The 17,321-nt window shown below is 42.0% G+C and overlaps 1 protein-coding gene across 2 annotated transcripts in view; it reads left to right on the top strand.

Annotated features, from left to right (window-relative positions):
* Positions 1-17,321, top strand: part of ARHGEF25 (Rho guanine nucleotide exchange factor 25) — a 78,484-nt gene that overhangs the window by 1,770 nt on the left and 59,393 nt on the right. For both annotated transcript variants that reach the window (XM_070937979.1, XM_070937980.1), the window contains exon 2: positions 10,228-10,372. In XM_070937979.1, the coding sequence (XP_070794080.1) occupies positions 10,264-10,372 (109 nt within the window). In that variant the 5' untranslated portion in view covers positions 10,228-10,263. The remainder of the gene's footprint in view (positions 1-10,227; positions 10,373-17,321) is intronic.

Below are 17,321 nucleotides of genomic sequence, written 5' to 3'. Positions count from 1 at the left end.
AAAGGTGCTCTGGCATACTGAGCAAAACTGTTAATGCAGATTAATGCAGGCCCATGCAAAATTTGGAGAGCCAGGGATTTTTGCATTGGCACTTAAGGGCTATTTTGTTTTCTTTCACTGGTTCCATTAAACTTGGAGGTGGTCCTACTTAACAGAGTGAATGAAAGGCAAAAGTGTCTATGCAATTTTGAAGTTGTTTTAAAGTAGGCAAAGCAATATACATCTAAACAGAGGGATCATTTACTACAGAATATGCAACTATCACTGTACTTCTGTCCCAGAGGACGGTAATTTATTTCCAAAAATGAGAGGTTATGGGGGTGGAGGTGGCTTTGTTTACTCCATGGTGAAAGAGGAAGTTGTGCCATAAGTTCAGAAGTATTTTGGCCTTCATACTTTCATATCAGGTTAGTCTTGAAACTGGAAGCAGTTTTAGATCCACCACACAGTGCTAGGCTCAAGTTAAGCCAGAAATAGTAATCAAAAAACAAGTCAGTTCTGGGTTTCAGTCTCATGCTGGGCCCCAAAGTGGCCCCTTGTGCTGAATCCACAGTCTCCCTTCCCTTTCTTTTGGCATGTAAAACCCCATCTTTCTGTCCCATCTTTTTTGATTTTCATTCCCAGTGCTTCTTTCAAGTCCTCATCCAGACACTGAAAAATCACCCCATCAGGATCTGGACCAGTTCTGCCAATCTGCAACTTTAGACCACAATGCCCACAACCCTTGCCAGGGAGAGTGGGGCTCAAGGCCCTTGGAGGATGGCCATTTGGAGCAGGCTCTTCAAGTCTGTAGACCTTCCAGCTGTTTCTTTCCGCCACATCCTCCATAAAATACTGAGGCTCTGACTCAAGTGTTCCAGTGTCTCCACTCTAATTAAGCTTGTCTTACCTCACTCCCTTGCCTTGTACTGGATATGTCCAAAATATGGTTCTGGTTCACTGAGTTCAGTGACCCTGCTAGTGTTATTACACTATGTGCTGGATATTTATATATATATATATAATATAATATATATAAATGTATGATTCAGAATTATGCAAACCCTGGCATTTAGGTTGATTCATTACCTCATGTGTGATGACCAAAGGGCCTTTCCTCACTACTGTTCTCCCTTGGTGCTTGGGGGTGAAATCCAGCAGGTTCTGACAGGTTCTGGAGAACTGGTAGCGGAAATTTTGAGTAATTCAGAGAACCGGCAAATACCATCTTTGGCTGGCCTCAGAGTGGGGTGGGAATGGAGATTTTGCAATATCCTCCCCCAGGAGTGGGGAGGGAATGGGGATTTTGCAGTATCCTTCCCCCAGGAGTGGGGTAGGAATGGAGATTTTGCAGTATCTTTCCCCTGCCACGCCCACCAAGCCACGCCCACAGAACCAGTAGTAAAAAAATTTGAATTTCACCACTGGCTTTCCCTAAGGTAATGGGGAAACAGAGGTTAAGGAATTTCATACGTTTTAAAGCTGCCCTTGAATGACAGGAAATAGTACTTCACTTACGGCCTAGGTCAAGGCCATCCAGTGGAAGGTGAGGATGGCCAAAATGCCATGTGAGTGAAACTTCACTTCTTGGAACAAGTGACATGCTGCACTTAAAAATGGTGGAGAGGGGGATTAGATTGCTGTGGTCACCATCTTCCTTTTTTGTTGGAAACAAGATGAAGGCAACGTCATGGGGCATGTCAGAGAAAACTTGTCTTTGTGGCTCAGTTCCCTACCCCTATAACCTTATTTTATGTCTTTTCCCTGAGTTTGATTTAGTGGTTGAAAGAAAGCTCCACCAAAATCAGTGGAATTAAGGCTGCTTATGCCTTGTGCCTTGCTTTTTGGGTAACTAATTAGAAACCAAACAGCTTTTCTCTTGACTAATCGGAACACCATAAGGTATATAGCCATGCAAAAGTGGGGATCCAGAATTTAGCATAGAGAGCAAATCCAGACCAGGAGGTTAGCAGTCTCAAGTCAATGTGAATCAATCCTGTAGAAGGATTAAGCCAGGAGGTTAATGTTTGTCAGCATAATTATTTTTAAAATAATTATAATTATTTTTCAGGGTCCAGCAGCAAATACTTGGAGGGCTAGAGATGGGGCTGCAATAGTCATGCTAGAAGACAGAGGAGGAGACTTTGTGCATTTAGCACAAGTGTTGACTTTGGGGGCCAGAAGCTCTCAATGGGGGGAGAAACTGTGCAGAAGCCTTGCTTGATGTGAAGGCTGAGGAAGGAGGCTGTGGTTGCGTGGTGGAGAGGCTAGAGCTCTGATCTCTCCACCCCTTTTTCCTTCCCTCATGGCTTGAGCTCAAGGCTTTTGGCTCCAAAAATGTTTTTGTGTGTGTGTGTGTGTGTGTGTGTGTGTCTGGAAAGTGGGAATGAAAAACTGCAGGAAATGAACATGAGGGTGGGGGTGACCGTATTTACAAGACTATATATAGAGGGCAGAAGAGGAAACTAGCTGGAGAGATTATTGTACCGTAATTGCAAGAGGCTCATGGGAGAAACAAGAAGTTTGTTGGGGTTACATATTCTTTTAAATCAATTGCTTCCAATTAAATGCCTTCTAGATGTGTTAGATGAACTTCTGTAATTCCTAGAATTTCATCCTGGAAATATGACCAAATATGAGATTTCTTTTGGTGTTGTGTTGTGTTGTGGACAGCAAGACTTGATAATTTGTATAAATGAGATTTCCCATTGAGATGGAAACAAACATGCATTCAACAAGCATTCAAGTAAATGCAAACAGACCACAAGAGGTAGGCACTACCATGAGGAAAGGGCCACTGCTGATAGTAGTATGTGATGTCTCATGATAACTGAGATAGTGTCTTGATAATTGTTATAACTATTGATTTTTATAGTTGAAATGTGGGCATACTTTCTTAGAAATAAACCTTGATGGTATCAGAAAATTTATTTACAAGAAGGCATGCAAACAATCAGTTGAAAGATTGCAAACCAGGAGATTTCAAAATGAAAGATTCAAAGAAGTGAGTTGACTCAGTTCACCTAAACTTAGCTTTTTCTATTCAGAAGTGTGAAGGATGGTACTGATCTTCGCCATTCCTCCGAGTTTGTTCCACATAGATGGTCTTTCTGTGCCCTGAATTTGGGAGGTCACTCCAAAAGTTTCCCATTGGCCTGTTCTAGAAGCATTTGCTGGTTACTAGGCAGCTATCAAGTAGATCCCATCAACTAGTTGTGTTTGTGAAAAATAGAGGTCAGCAGAGTGCTGCCTCTGGGTACCAATTTGCCTGGCAACACATCTTTTGGCTCCTGCCAGTCTTCCTACCTTGCCTAATATTTTTTTTTGAAACATAAAAAAAGTAAAAACTAAGGGGAAGTATTCCTGTTATTAAGCAAAACACTAGTATCATTTTATTCATAAGAATCTCTCAGGGTTCCATGTAAACCCTACTATGTACTCTTAGAAAATAAAAATGCTATATGGCTATAAGTTATCTTGGAAGTGTCTCTATACTTTCAAGTTAGGGTGAGTGTGTGGGATGGGAAGACAAAATTAAGTTGGAGTGGTAAAGAGCATAGCTGGGGAATGAGTGCACCTCACTTTCTGGCAAACGGGCATTATGATTGGCAGTGTCTACCGTGGGCAGCCATTTTGTGAACTGGCAATCCCCACCGCAAAAGCCATTTTGTCAGTTAAAATTCCAAATCAACCCAAGCAGGATGTCTCCCCTTGGCAGTGAACAGCCAGTTTTGATTAGGAAATGGCTAGGTTTTCTTAGGTTTGGAAAGAATTAAAAGACCATCTGAGTTGCATACTTGACTTGTGAATGGGAAGTCATGGAAGAGCTCAAGGAGCATTTTTTAAAGTCAACTGAGGGAGACGATTTATTTATTTATTTTATTTATTTGTCAACAAGTACAAGGAAACAAGTTACAGTATAGACATGGACACATGAAAAAAAATTGGCACAAATAAAAGGATATAAATAAGCAAAACAGCCATAAACACATAAAATGAGTACGTATAAATGGGAACAGTAGGACAGGGACGGTAGGCACGCTGGTGTGCTTATGCACGCCCCCTTTGGGTCCCTTAGGGCACTATATGGTGCCCTCTAGTGGCTGACTATCATGAATGCATTATCCCTTCTGCTCAACGGCAGGACTGTTTAGCTGCACAACTAACTATACTGCTCACAGAATGAATACTGTAGATGTTTATTTCTGTGTCATATTATCATAATAAAATGCTTGATTTTCCACTAGTTCTTTTGTTTATTCCTACATGGTCATAGTCTGTTTAAACTAGTTTCAGATTTAACACTTCTGAACCCCTGCTATTTGTCAGGGCTAGCCGATTTGTCTCTGCTGATGTCCCCTTTAAATCATGCTATCTGCCATTTTCCTTTTATATAGAATTCAACTTCCAGGCATGGTGACATGCTCAACTTTGTCTGCAGTGTCCCCTTTGTCCCTAATCCATGACTATCTCTGAATGCCTGTAAATGGAGATGATGTTTAAGAGATAAAGGGTTTAGGATCTAGACACACAAGGGTGCGGCTAAAGAGGCAGCAGCTTGTAGCAGGGAAGTTATGGTAGCTGGAGCTGGCTGACTTGGAAATGGTTTTTACTTGACTGTTCCAGCACCCAACACAGACACGGACATAGACACACACAAACATCCACAGAGGCAGGATGCCCAGTCTCCTCCCAGTCCTCCAGATGCCTCCAGCTTTGAAGCGGAGTGTGGTGGGAGAAGGTGAGCAGGATCCGTGGCATCATGAAGGCTCCACAGCAGACAGGGGGACGCACTGACCAGATGCTAGGAGCCATGGGGGATATCCTAACATCGCTGGCCCTACCCAGCCAACCCTGGGTAAGATTTGAGGGAACTAGGCAAGTGGGAGGAGGAACACTTTTGGAAGAAAAGAGGCAGTCTCTTGCATGTAACATTTAAGCACAGTGGGGATAACTGGAGGTGACTGAAGGTTTATGAGGGACACCTCTGGGTCAGTTACGTTGCAGGTTACTGCCTGTTTGGAGAGAATGCATTGCCCAAGGAAGTGGGAGGTTTATTTTCCCTGGGGGTGGGGGGAAAGAATATATCTGAGGTATTGATTGTAGTACTGAGATGGAGGATTGATAATTCCCCAGTAAAGAAGATAAGTATGTTCTGAACTCTTGCTATCTACAGTGGTCCCGGGGAGGTCAAGACGGACTCAGTATCTCTCTCTGTAAGAGTCTAGACTTCTGATGGACTTTGAACTGCCAATCAGTACATTTCCATGTTATTGTCTGTGACCACGACCTCTATGGGTATTTGACAAGAGTCCTAGCCATAATAGACAAGAGTTTTAGTTTTGTTAAATTAATGTGGGAGGTCTCTACCGACATCAGAAGAAGTAAATCATGCCAGATTAGGGTCATCCTTATCATTCAGAGTCAGACATTTCCAGCCCTGAAGGTGAGAAGGTAAGATGAATAAGAATCTCTTCTCTCTAATTGTGCAATTTTCTTCATTAAAGCTAAACTGGGGTTTTTAAACTTTGGGGGTGGGGTTCCCATCACCCCCAAACTCAGCTTCAAAGTTATTTTTATTGTTCCGAAAACTGGGATGTGGCGATGGACCCAGGAGGAATTTCTCTTCCAATCGTTTCATTGGGGTGAGTCTGTTGCTTCTCCCCACCCACAAGGCTGATATCCCTAGTCCAGGACAGAAAAAAAGAGCTTGTGGGAGGGTTGCTGAGCAATGCTAAAGGGCGGGGCAGGCACAGCTCTAATGGAAAAATAAAAGATTGGGTTTTTATCATCTTTGGAATGCTCCTGTCTTAGCAGAACTACAGTAAATGTGCTGCCTTGGACAAGGCTGGTAAGACAGCATTATGTGGTGTCTCTGGGGTTATTTGGTGGAATGGTTCCTTTAAGGTGTTTTTTTTTTTTTTAATTATGGAGTTGTTTGAAGTGTTGCCGAAGCTATGCAGCCACAGTTGTTCAAAAACTGCATGAGGATATTGAGGCATTTCTGTTTCTTAGGGGATAGGGTTTTTTTTTTTTTTACAAACTTTTTTTTCATAATTTGGTAAACAAAAACAAGCATCTTGATTTCTCAATGCTTGTAATTTAAGCAAAATGTCTGCTCAGTTTAAAAAGAGCTGCCCCTTTCTGAAAGGCATTAGTAACATTAACAAAGAGCAGAAAAGACAGGCAGCTCTCTACAGGTTTGGTCGGTTGAAAGCCAAGGATAACCAGGCCAACTGATATTTCAGTTCCATGGTGTTTTAGTGCTGCCCTCTCCCAACCTCAGGGCTAACTAAAGAAAATTTCCCCCTCTCATTCATAACCTTTGCCCAGCCCAGAAAATTAGGGAGTGGGAGGAGGAGGGGCAGGAGGCCCGTTTATCATCAATGAGTGACCTACACTAGTGTCACTATTTGTAGGTCACTAGTTGTAGTGACCTACAAATCAGATGTTTGTGAAACCTTTCAATTGTATTCTCAGCATGTAAAAAAAAAAAAACACAATTCAAAGATCTTCTTAAGCTAACTTTGCCCTTTAAAAGTTTATAAACATTACAATCTCACAGAAATCCCCACTAATCTGTTTTCCCTGGTGTAGTATCAGGAAAAGTAGACTTGTGATCTCAGGAAAGCTCAAGTTTTACTGTTGTTTAAACTCTCCCCTCCTCCCCTTAGCAAGAAACAAAATAACACGACTTCCTCTCTGAATGGATTTTCATGAAATAAATTTACTCTAATAAACCTGTAGCACTTTGCTGTCCAAAAAAGGAAAAAAGAGCTAGTTTTTTATTACATGGTCACCTGGTGGAATTTTTTTTTTTTTTTTTACTTTTATGCAAGTAACTGTGTCTATAGCTGTTTGCAAGCCTTATGTAGGCAGGTTGGTGTTTGCTTCCTTGTTTGTGTACTGTAGTCTACCACCCAGATCGATCCATTTTGGTTATATGACCTACTTGTCATATTGAGCAGTGTGTATGGTTCTCTAATGGCTTGACAGTTTTTGCACCAACTTGTTTGTGAGGGGTCCTTGATGCTTTCTGAGCTTGTTCGTTTTATTTATTTATTTATTTATTTATTTATTTATTTATTTATTTATTTAATGGGACTTGTATGCCGCCCTATCTCCACAGGACTCAGGGCGGCTCACAACGATTAAAACACTACAAGCAAACCATTAAAACAGAAGTCCAAGTTAAAATTAAGAAATTCAATAAAACCCAGATTAAAACCCCCATCAGTCCAAGGCGGCCAGGTGAAATAGCCAAGGTTTCAGCCCACGGCGGAAAGAGCGAAGGTCAGGGGCCACCTGGAGCTCCAGAGGGAGTTGATTCCAAAGGGCGGGTGCGCCCACAGAGAAAGCTCTCTCCCTGGGGGTTGCCAGCTGACACTGTCTGGCCGACGACACCCTGAGTAGGCCCTCCCTGTGGGAGCACACCGGGTGATGGGAAGCTGTTGCTGGCTGCATATGGTCCGCCAAATATCCCGGGCTTAGGCCATGTAGGGCTTTATAGGTAATCACCAGCACCTTGAATCTCACCCAGAGGGCAACCGGCAGCCAATGCAAGTCAAGCAGGAGAGATGTAACATGGGCGTGTCAGGACACTCCCATCACTACCCGCGCGGCCGCATTCTGCACCAGCTGAAGCCTCTGAGTGGTCTTGCAGACATTTCATTACCCAAACTAGGTAACATCATCAGTGCTGGTGTGGAGTGGGGTGAAAAATAACCAAGCTCAGAGATCACCAAGAATCCTTCATTTCAACCCTGAGCTACAAACATTTTCCTCTATCAAGACTTGTTTATGCATGGCAACCCAAGAGAGACTAGATGCTGAATAGCTAGTTCTATAGTGGGGCATCATACTTACAGTGCCCAACTTCTGTCCTTAATCATTTTAGATCTGGGCTTGGATCCCATGTTATAAGAAGAAGGATGACTATACAAAGAAGGCTGGAGCTTTGCTAATTTTAGGAGGTGTGGAGGGAACCAAGCAGATGCAGCTTGATGTATTGCTGCTGCAATATCTACTTCTAACAGTGTTGAACAAGAGTAACACAGTGGAAAAACTCATAAAATTGGAACATAATTTGTCAGGTCAGGCTAGCTGACATATAGTATTACTTTTATATCAGATGATGCAGCCATTATCTCAACTTCATTTGTGGACTTACCAAATTGCAGTATCACAGAGGCTCTGTACTTACTAGCATCTGGTCATCCCAATTTCAAGGAAGAAAGAATGTTGGATCGTGAGAAATAACCTGTGGTTATTTTATGAAGTATTAGCAGTAGATTCCGATAAAGTGTTTATTCTTTCTATGCAACTCCTGAATCCAATGCCATATGACATGGTGGCCACTGGCTTCAACATTTAAAGTTATTGATGATAGTAGTTAAATAGGACTTATTTATATGGAGCAGCATGTCAGCCACTGCTTATTTCTTTTTGTGTCTAAAGAGCAAAACAGAAACATTTATGCTCTGTTTTCAGGCTTCCTGGTGATCTCTGGCAGACCAATAAAGAAAACAGGATTTTAAGTTAAGGTAGTAAGATGAGAAGAATACACCCAGGAACCAGAATTTGCTCTTTTCCTATTTGTTCAATTTTCTGCCAGAATTAGCATGCACATTGGCTTGTCTTTGTTTCTGCTCTTTTTAAACCTACTTGTAAAAATTACTGTTTTTCTTTCTATGTCCCCAATAGCCTCACACTTCCTGCCTACTCAGTTCTTTGCTCTGTCCCCACTCCACCTCCTCCAGGAAGACCATTATGTAGCAAAAAAAGATCAGATCACGATTTACAAATTAGTTTACCATGTCAAGTCCATTTAATTCTGCATTTTGTTTCCTACAGAATTTCCCAGTGATCAAACAAATACCTCCAGAAAGTGCAAAAGCTTGGGCTTGAAGAGGTCATCTTTCCATAGGGATTTCATTTCAATATTTTTTTCCGAAGAGATACACTTCTTCAGAACAAAGAGATTCCATTTTGTTGTGGAGTTAATAGCCTCTTCTTTGAAGTATCCAACTCAGTGGGAAAGAATATCCCGTTCCCCTTTATGTGAAAATTCTATCGGGCCCTTATTATATTAGCCATAGAAATTGGGCCACCCAAGTTTGTGGCCAGCCACTGTGTAATTCAGAACAACTCTCAGCACCACTTTTGTACGTTTTGTGACCTACTTGGAAGATCAATCTCTGTATATAGGAGACGGTTTAAATGAGGGGAGAGAGGAAGTAGGTGCATTCTCTTTTATTTCCCTCCCTTCCCGCCCTCCCCATCCCAAAAAGCCCTGTAAAGAAGCAGCCAATAACATTGGAAATACAATAACTTGGTTTCCTTCATTGGGGAGCAAAGGGAGAAAACATTCATGGCTTCGCCTTCTGTTGCATAAGAATAATAGTGGAGATCTGAAGTTTGGAAGCAGATACTGGGAAATAGGGAAGTATCCTTGTTCTTGTCCCTTAGCAATCCTCTTCTGAACCATGAGAGGACAAACACTTCCAACTTTCACATGTGTGAAATAATTGGATTTCCACAGTGGTAAACTAATTATACATAAACTGATGGGGTGGGGTGAGAGGAAAGAGAGGTGATGGTGAGGCGTGAAGTTCTGACTTGCAAACTAACGCATCCCTTGGGGTCAGAAATGTTGTCTGTCTCTGATCCAGACATTAGAATGGAAATTCTCCTATACTTGGAGACTTGGAAATTCTGTACTTGGAAAACTTGGAAATTCTCCTGAAGACTTGGAAATTCTTGTTTCTTTATTTCTCATTCTTTTAAAAGTAAGTTTCTGTTTTCTAGGTAAGCATTCAAGATGAATTGGCACAGTTTTGAAGTTTGCCACAACAGGTAGAAAAGAAGTGAGGTTTCATTCTGCCTTTTAGCTGTTACGTTGAAGTATATCTTGCCTTCTGTGACTGCATGTGAACACTTCATGCTAGAATATACATATACAGAGATACAGTACATAGATTCTCAGATTCTTTTTTTATTTGAGGGAAACAATTACTTCAATAAGAAAAATGGTATGAAAACTGCAATATGTCTGTGAGATGTAGTTCAGGCCTCCTTGATGCTCACTAAAATGACCCTCAAACTACACTAATTGCATGTGTCAAAAATATATCTATTAACTGTTATGTGCCAGATTGTGATCTATTTCTGATACTGAGGCTCCTCATACCAAACAGGCTGTTTGAATCCTAACCTAAAACCTGAACATATTTTCCTGCTTCATTACAGCTGCCAGACCTGTACTCACAAGAACAGGGAGCTGAGATGCAACCTCAGGCTAGCAACAAAAACAACAGGGGGCAGCCTGATATGGGATCCCAGCAAGAAGCAGTAGCATCCTCAGAGATCCCAGTAGTCCAGATCACGGAAGAAGGTGAGCTGCCTGATTTATTTTATTGTTAGGTTGCCACTCCAGATCTAGTGCAATAAGGAAAGCAGCTTTACCATTATTTTTAATCTTATTATGCTCCAACATACTTGAATAATTGATTGATTGATTGATTGACTATACTTTCTCTACTGCCATATTTCCCAGGCATGTAAGTTCCCTAAGTATATTATTCATATACTGTGTAACTCAGAAGCCCTATTGTATAAGTATACAATGTTGGAAACTAAAGACTTCTCACTGATCTGGAATACTTGGACAATGATTGTAATGCCTTAATAAATCTCGTCTTTTCTGACAGGCAGTGTTTCTATGAAATCTTTCTATACCACTAGCTTTTAATCTTTTGTGTGTATTCAATTTTTTACTTATACAGCATTCAAATGGGTTACTTATGAGAGGCGTCATCATGCTGATGTTACCCGCATGAAGTCTTCCTTTTATTTGCTTCACTGGTATTGCACAATCTTAATTTGGGTTTGCAGCTCACAAAGAGATAATCTGTTTTAAGTGTATTTTTGAATAAGCCATAATTGGTTGGATTAATGCATCATGCTAAGTCAAAACCCAGAGTGCACTGCAATGGCTAAACCAGCATGGAAAATAATGATGGTTTGTTGTGTGAATCCTCTTGATTGTGATTTTTTTTAGTTTACAATAAACCATGGTGGAGCAGACATGGCTCAATGTGATATTTGAATCCAGTCTAACACAAAGCTTAAACCAATCAGTGACTGAATAAAGTATGTGCCCAGCCTTAACCATTCTATACATCTTTTTCCTGGTTGTGGTCTAGTCCTTTGTATTTAAAAAGATCTACTCGTTGTGCTACAGGAAACAGTATGATAAAACCAAATTAAATAACTAGCATGGTCACTGAGCAATAAATCCTGCGTAATATTTGCTAAATATGTTAACTGCAACTCCCATAATCCTTAACAACTGCTTGGGAGTTAAGGGATTGTGAACTAACAACTGGTGAGATTAGATGGAAGGCAGTGCTCAATTTGGTTTAACTCATCAAGAGGATGCCAGAGTCACACTTGGCATAATTCTCCCAAATAGGTAAAAATCAAGACTAAGAACAAGGGTGAATCAGGCAAGAGGACCCTTTATTTGATTAAATATGAATTTATTTATTATTTATTTATTTATTAAATTTTTATACCGCCCCCTCTCCCAAAGGACTCGGGGCGGTGAACAGCCAGAATTAAAAACACACAATACAAATATTAAAATACATTAAAACGAAATTAAATTATCTTTGGCTTCTCCAATTTAAAACCCCTTACCCATAAAATTCCCCAATTAAAAATTTTTTAACCCAGCCCGGCTTGCTGAAATAAAAAAGTCTTCAGGGCCCGGCGGGAGGTCCGGGATTAGTCGTATCCCTGGGGGTAGCTCATTCCAGAGGGCGGGTGCCCCCACAGAGAAGGCTCTTCCCCGGGGGGTCGCCAGCCGACATTGCCTGACAGATGGCATCCTGAGGATGCCCTCTCTGTGGGAGCATGTTGGCCGGTGGGAGGTTATCGGAGGCAGAAGGTGGTCTCGTAAGTAACTGGGTCCTAAGCCATGGAGCGCTTTGAAGATGAGAACCAACACCTTGAAGCGCACTCGGAAGACCACTGGAAGCCAATGCAGCTCGAGCAGGAGAGGTGTTACGTGGGAGCGCCATGTCGCCCCCATAAGTACCCGCGCGGCCGCATTCTGCACCAGTTGGAGCCTCCGAGTGTTCCTCAAGGGGAGCCCCATGTAGAGAGCATTGCAGTAGTTGAGGCGGGAAGTGACGAGGGCATGAGTGACCGTGCATAGGGAGTCCCGATCCAGAAAGGGGCGCAACTGGCGTATCAGGCGAACCTGAAAGAAAGCCCCCCTGGCCACGGCCGTCATATGCTCTTCTAAAGACAGCCATGCGTCCAAGAGGACACCCAAGTTACGCGCCCTCTCCGTGGGGGCCAATGTCTCGCCCCCAATAGTCAGCGATGGCACCAGCTGACTATATCGGGACACCGGCAGCCACAGCCACTCAGTCTTGGAGGGATTGAGTCGGAGACTGTTCCTCCCCATCCAGACCAGTACGGCCTCCAGGCACCGGGACATCACTTCAAGGGCATCGTTGGGGTGGTCTGGGGTGGAGATGTACAGCTGGGTGTCATCAGCGTACAGATGGCACTGCACCCCCAAACCACGGATGATCTCGCCCAGCGGCTTCACATAAATGTTGAACAGGAGAGGCGAGAGGACCGACCCTTGTGGCACCCCACAAACCAAGTGCCTTGAGGTCGACCTCTGCCCTCCAGCCAACACAGACTGTGACCGGTCGGAGAGATAGGAGGAGAACCACCGTAAGACAGTGCCTCCCACTCCCAACCCTTCCAACCGGCGCAGCATGATACCATGGTCGATGGTATCAAAAGCCGCTGAGAGGTCTAATAGGACCAGAACAGAGGAGCAACCTCTGTCCCGAGCCTTCCAGAGATCATCAACCAACCCGACCAATGCCGTTTCTGTGCTGTACCTGGGCCTGAATGAATATTTAATTGAAATGAATGGAATACAGTTAACATTATTAAGAGTTGTATATTGAATAATGTTTCCCCTTCATTACTCTAAGATTAAAACTGAATGGCAAAAGGTATGAGGAATTTCCCCAAGCTTTTGGGCCCACATGCAGTCTAATGTCCCCAGGCTGTGTACCTCTCATCTTAAAATATAAATTTTCTCAAACCTTGATCTGGAGAGACATCTATCTCTGTTTATCTATTATCCATCCATCTGTACATTTATTCCAGAAAGTGTATAGCAGAGGTGGTTTTCAGCAGGTTCTGACCAGTTCTTGAGAAACGGTAGTGGAAATTTTAAGTAGTTTGGAGAACCAGTAAATACCACGTCTGACTGGCCCCGCCCCCATCTATTCTCTGCTTCCCGAGTCCCAGCTGATTGGGAGGAAATGGGGATTTTGCAGTAACCTTCCCCTGGAGTGGGTAGGGAATGGAGATTTTACAGTATCTTTCCCCTGGAGTGGGGTGGGAATGGAGATTTTACAGTATCCTTTCCCTGCCACGCCCACCAAGTCACGCCCACACAACCAGTAGTAAAAAAATTTGGATTTCACCACTGGCTTTCCCTAAGGTAATGGGGAAACAGAGGTTAAGGAATTTCATACCTTTTAAAGCTGCCCTTGAATGACCACAGAACCAGTAGTAAAAAAAATTTGAATCCCACCACTGGTGTATAGACACACAGAACAAAGTTGAAAAAGAGAGACATCAGGCCCTTGCTTCTATATTTATATTTGATCAAAAAAGAAGGATCAAGGGAAGACATGGAAAGGAGATGATAAGCAAATGACAGATGCTTCTAGATTAGGCTTTCATTATACAATTGCCCCGCCTTATTTAAGGAATTTATTCTTTTTTTTTCCCTTAGGATTTTTTTTCCTCTTACACCCAAAAGATCCATTAAGGAAGAAAAGATGGAATAGGTAGATAATGTCATTTGGCCATTAGCACTAGGGGCTACATTATAATGCTATCTGGAAGCAATAACAATATAGACATTATTTTTGTTTTTCTTGTCTATCATGTAATTGTAAAGAAAATAAACCAAATATTAGGAAATAAGACCTTTCGTGGGCAGCTAAGAGTCAAGGATGCAGTCTCAAAATATAGGAGCTAGTATTGGGTTCTCTGGGTTTAAAGTGGGGGTGGGAGGACACACGAAAGTAAGAGCATTAGAATGACTGACAGCTGGCAGCAGACATTGTTTTTAATGAATGCAGGGAAAAGAAGGAGGCAAAATAGAGGTCAGAAAAGAGTATGCTGTTCATGGTAATAAGCAAAATAAATGAAGAATTCAAAACAGAGGTAAGAAGATTGAAGGGAGGGGCAAAAAGGATGAGCCTCTGCTGATTAGTTCCCAAAATAATTAATAGATTACAGCAAAGCTTCCCTGTCGCAGGCAGGGTAGTTAGGCATGTTTCTTTCAGAACCTGATGACATCTCTGAGTTGATGGGTTCTTGATTGGAGGTAAGACTCCTTGCCAGTTCCATCTGCTTGCCAATGCCCCTGCTTTTCTTGGTTGTCCAACAGGCTCTTCAAATGAGTAGTGAGACATTTCTTGTACTCTAGTACTGCCAAAGCCAGCTATATTCTTACCAAACTGGATCTGGAATTGGCGCTAGTGATCTGACACTCTGTTTAGCCAGGTCTCAAGGGAAATGCTTGCTTCTGCTCCATTGAGGACTTGACTAGAAGCCGAGTAGCTGGCTAGTTACTCCAAGTGGCTAGCCAATTAACTGTAAGCTTGCGGTGATCTAGGTGGAGAGGTTTCTCCAACTGTGAGCTTTCTAATGAACTCATTATCTGCAACCTCTCAGGAGAGCAATTGTGAAGTGGAAGAGCTACCAATTTAAAGTTGCAACAGCCACCTTTATTCCCTTGAGTGATTACTGTATGAGTATAGAAGTAGTAGGTAAAATGTGCATGACAGTTAAATAATAGATAACATAAGAAATATATATTCAGATAATTGATTTGTAGTTCCTCATCTGCCTTCTGTCTTTGCTCTTGCCAGCACAACCAATGTTCTGCAGACTTACTGAGATGAATTTTATTTATTTATTTATTTATTTATTTATTTATTTATTTATTTATTCATTCATTCATTCATTCATTCATTTATTTATTTATTTATTGAATTTATATAGTCACCTATTTGCCCATGGCGACTCAAGGTGGCTTACAGACTATAAAACCACATTTAAAACAATAAAAACTAACAAAAAGAATCAAATAAATTAATATAGTACAATATAACAAAATCACCCTCTACCTTCCACCCTCCACCCCGGTGACAGCAGATCACATGAGCCATTTAATGGGCTCCATCCCACTCTGGGTTCCCCAAGCCCACTGGCAGAACCTGTTCTTCAGCGCCTTCTGGAAGAGTATTAAAGTGGGGGCCATTCTAATCTCTGGGGGAATGATGTTCCAGAGAGAGGGAGCCACCACGGAGAAGGCCCTTCTTCTGGATCCCGCAACATTCCCTGCCTCCCCACTCTGATGGGTTGGGTAGATGTGACTGTCAAGAGACTACCTCAGATAACCTGGTCCCAAGCCATCAAGGGCTTTAAAGGTGAAAACCAGCACCTTGAATTGCACCCAGAAGCAAATCGGCAACCAGTGCAGCTCCTGCAGGAGAGGTAATACATGTGCACACTGAGGTCTGCACAAAACCATGCGGGCCGCTGCATTTTGCACCAACTGGAGCTTCCAGATGCTCTTCAAGGGCAGCCCCATGTAGAGCATGTTGCAATAGTCAAGACGGGAAGTGACTAGGGCATGAGTGACTGTGGGTAGGGACTGTTGGTCCAGGAACAGGTGTAACTGGCACACAACCTGCAGTTGCGCAAAGGCCCTCCTGGCCACAACTGCCACCTGCTCTTTGAGCAGGAGTCGTGAGTCCAGGAAAACCCCTAGATTACTCACAGGGTCTGTTTGGGGTAGTGCTACCCCATCCAAGACCAAAGGTGGCAATTCTCTCTGAGCCAATGAACCCCAAACCCAGAGCTACTCGGTCTTGCCAGGGTTTAGTTTCAACCTGTTGCTCCCCATCCAGCCCCTAACAGCCTCTAGGCACTGCGAGAGGGAGGAGAAGGCATCACTTAACTCATTTGCTTTTGCTTTTCTTCCCATCATATAAAAAACTTTTTTATCAGTGAATATTGAGGGGAAAAATACTGCATACTGCTATTTTTTGTCCCAAATCCATTTATAGTCTACAGTTATCCTGCTATAGCTTCTACTTCTCTTGTGCTTTTTTTACTCTTTCTTTGCCTTCCTTTGTTTCCTTTGCCTGTCCTACAGTTTCACTATACAAATGTCATCCTCTTCCAACAGCATCCTGGTTATAGGATACCAGGCCTTGCCCTCTCCTCCATCTGCCCTGATATTTGAGTAATATCCACACAACTATTTTATTAAACATTCTTCTGAAATTGTAGTTTGTGAGAGAAAGGCAGCAGAATCAAGTTATCTCCATGTAGCAGCTTCCAAATAACTTGGCACTAAAGCTCCCATGGTCAATAGGTATTTTGGTACAGGGTTGTACAGATGATAATTTAATGTATTTGAGAAGTACTGGGATGAACAAGCTTGACCTAGATTCTGTAACAAAACTCTTCTCAGCACCTCATCAGAAGCAATGGCTAATTTAAATGGCACATTAATCCAATGGTTTTAGGGTGAAAACATAATGCTATTAAGATGATTGCATCTTTAATATTAAAAAAAAGTTGATTTGATTTAAGCCAGGCTCGAGAAGAATAGAACTCTTAATGTCCTCTTCAATCCTTCTTATCTTTGAAAAGAATCTGGGAAATAATGATAGTTTGTGCAGGTCACTTTCACCATTATCATTGCTCCATATGTTATACACTTCATCTTGCACTTTGAAAATAAGTACCATAATAATATCTCTTATTCTCTGATTCAAATCTGATTTGAGATAAAAAATATATGTCATATACCTCAATTGAACAGGTTGCAAAGTCTAATCTACAATTTGCAGCAGAATGGAATGGTAGAGTGACAGAGGAGATTGTACCACCTCTGAAGAGCACGTAAATGCATGATGTTATTTTTAAAAGCTACCCAATATAACAACCGAATATATCCTACAAGTAGGAAAACATGATAACAAAGAGAAAATGTTTTTTTTCTCAACTTCCTTTTTTATTTCTTTGCTTTTACCTCTAGTGCTTCCCAAACCTGGGTAAATTTCCCAAAATTGGATAGACGTTTTTCTTCTGTTAGCGACATACAAACCTACTACCTAGCACAACATTCAAATTGACTTAAAGATTGCCCTGTATATATTCAAAAATCTCTCAAAATATTCCTCCTATTAAGACAAACATCGTCGAAATTACCA

This window comes from Pituophis catenifer, unplaced genomic scaffold (assembly GCF_029215685.1).
Source record: "Pituophis catenifer annectens isolate HBS135680 unplaced genomic scaffold, rPitCat1.0.hap2 SCAF_2, whole genome shotgun sequence".
NCBI classification, from domain to species: domain Eukaryota; kingdom Metazoa; phylum Chordata; class Lepidosauria; order Squamata; family Colubridae; genus Pituophis; species Pituophis catenifer.
This window is presented reverse-complemented; position numbering and strand designations above follow the sequence as displayed.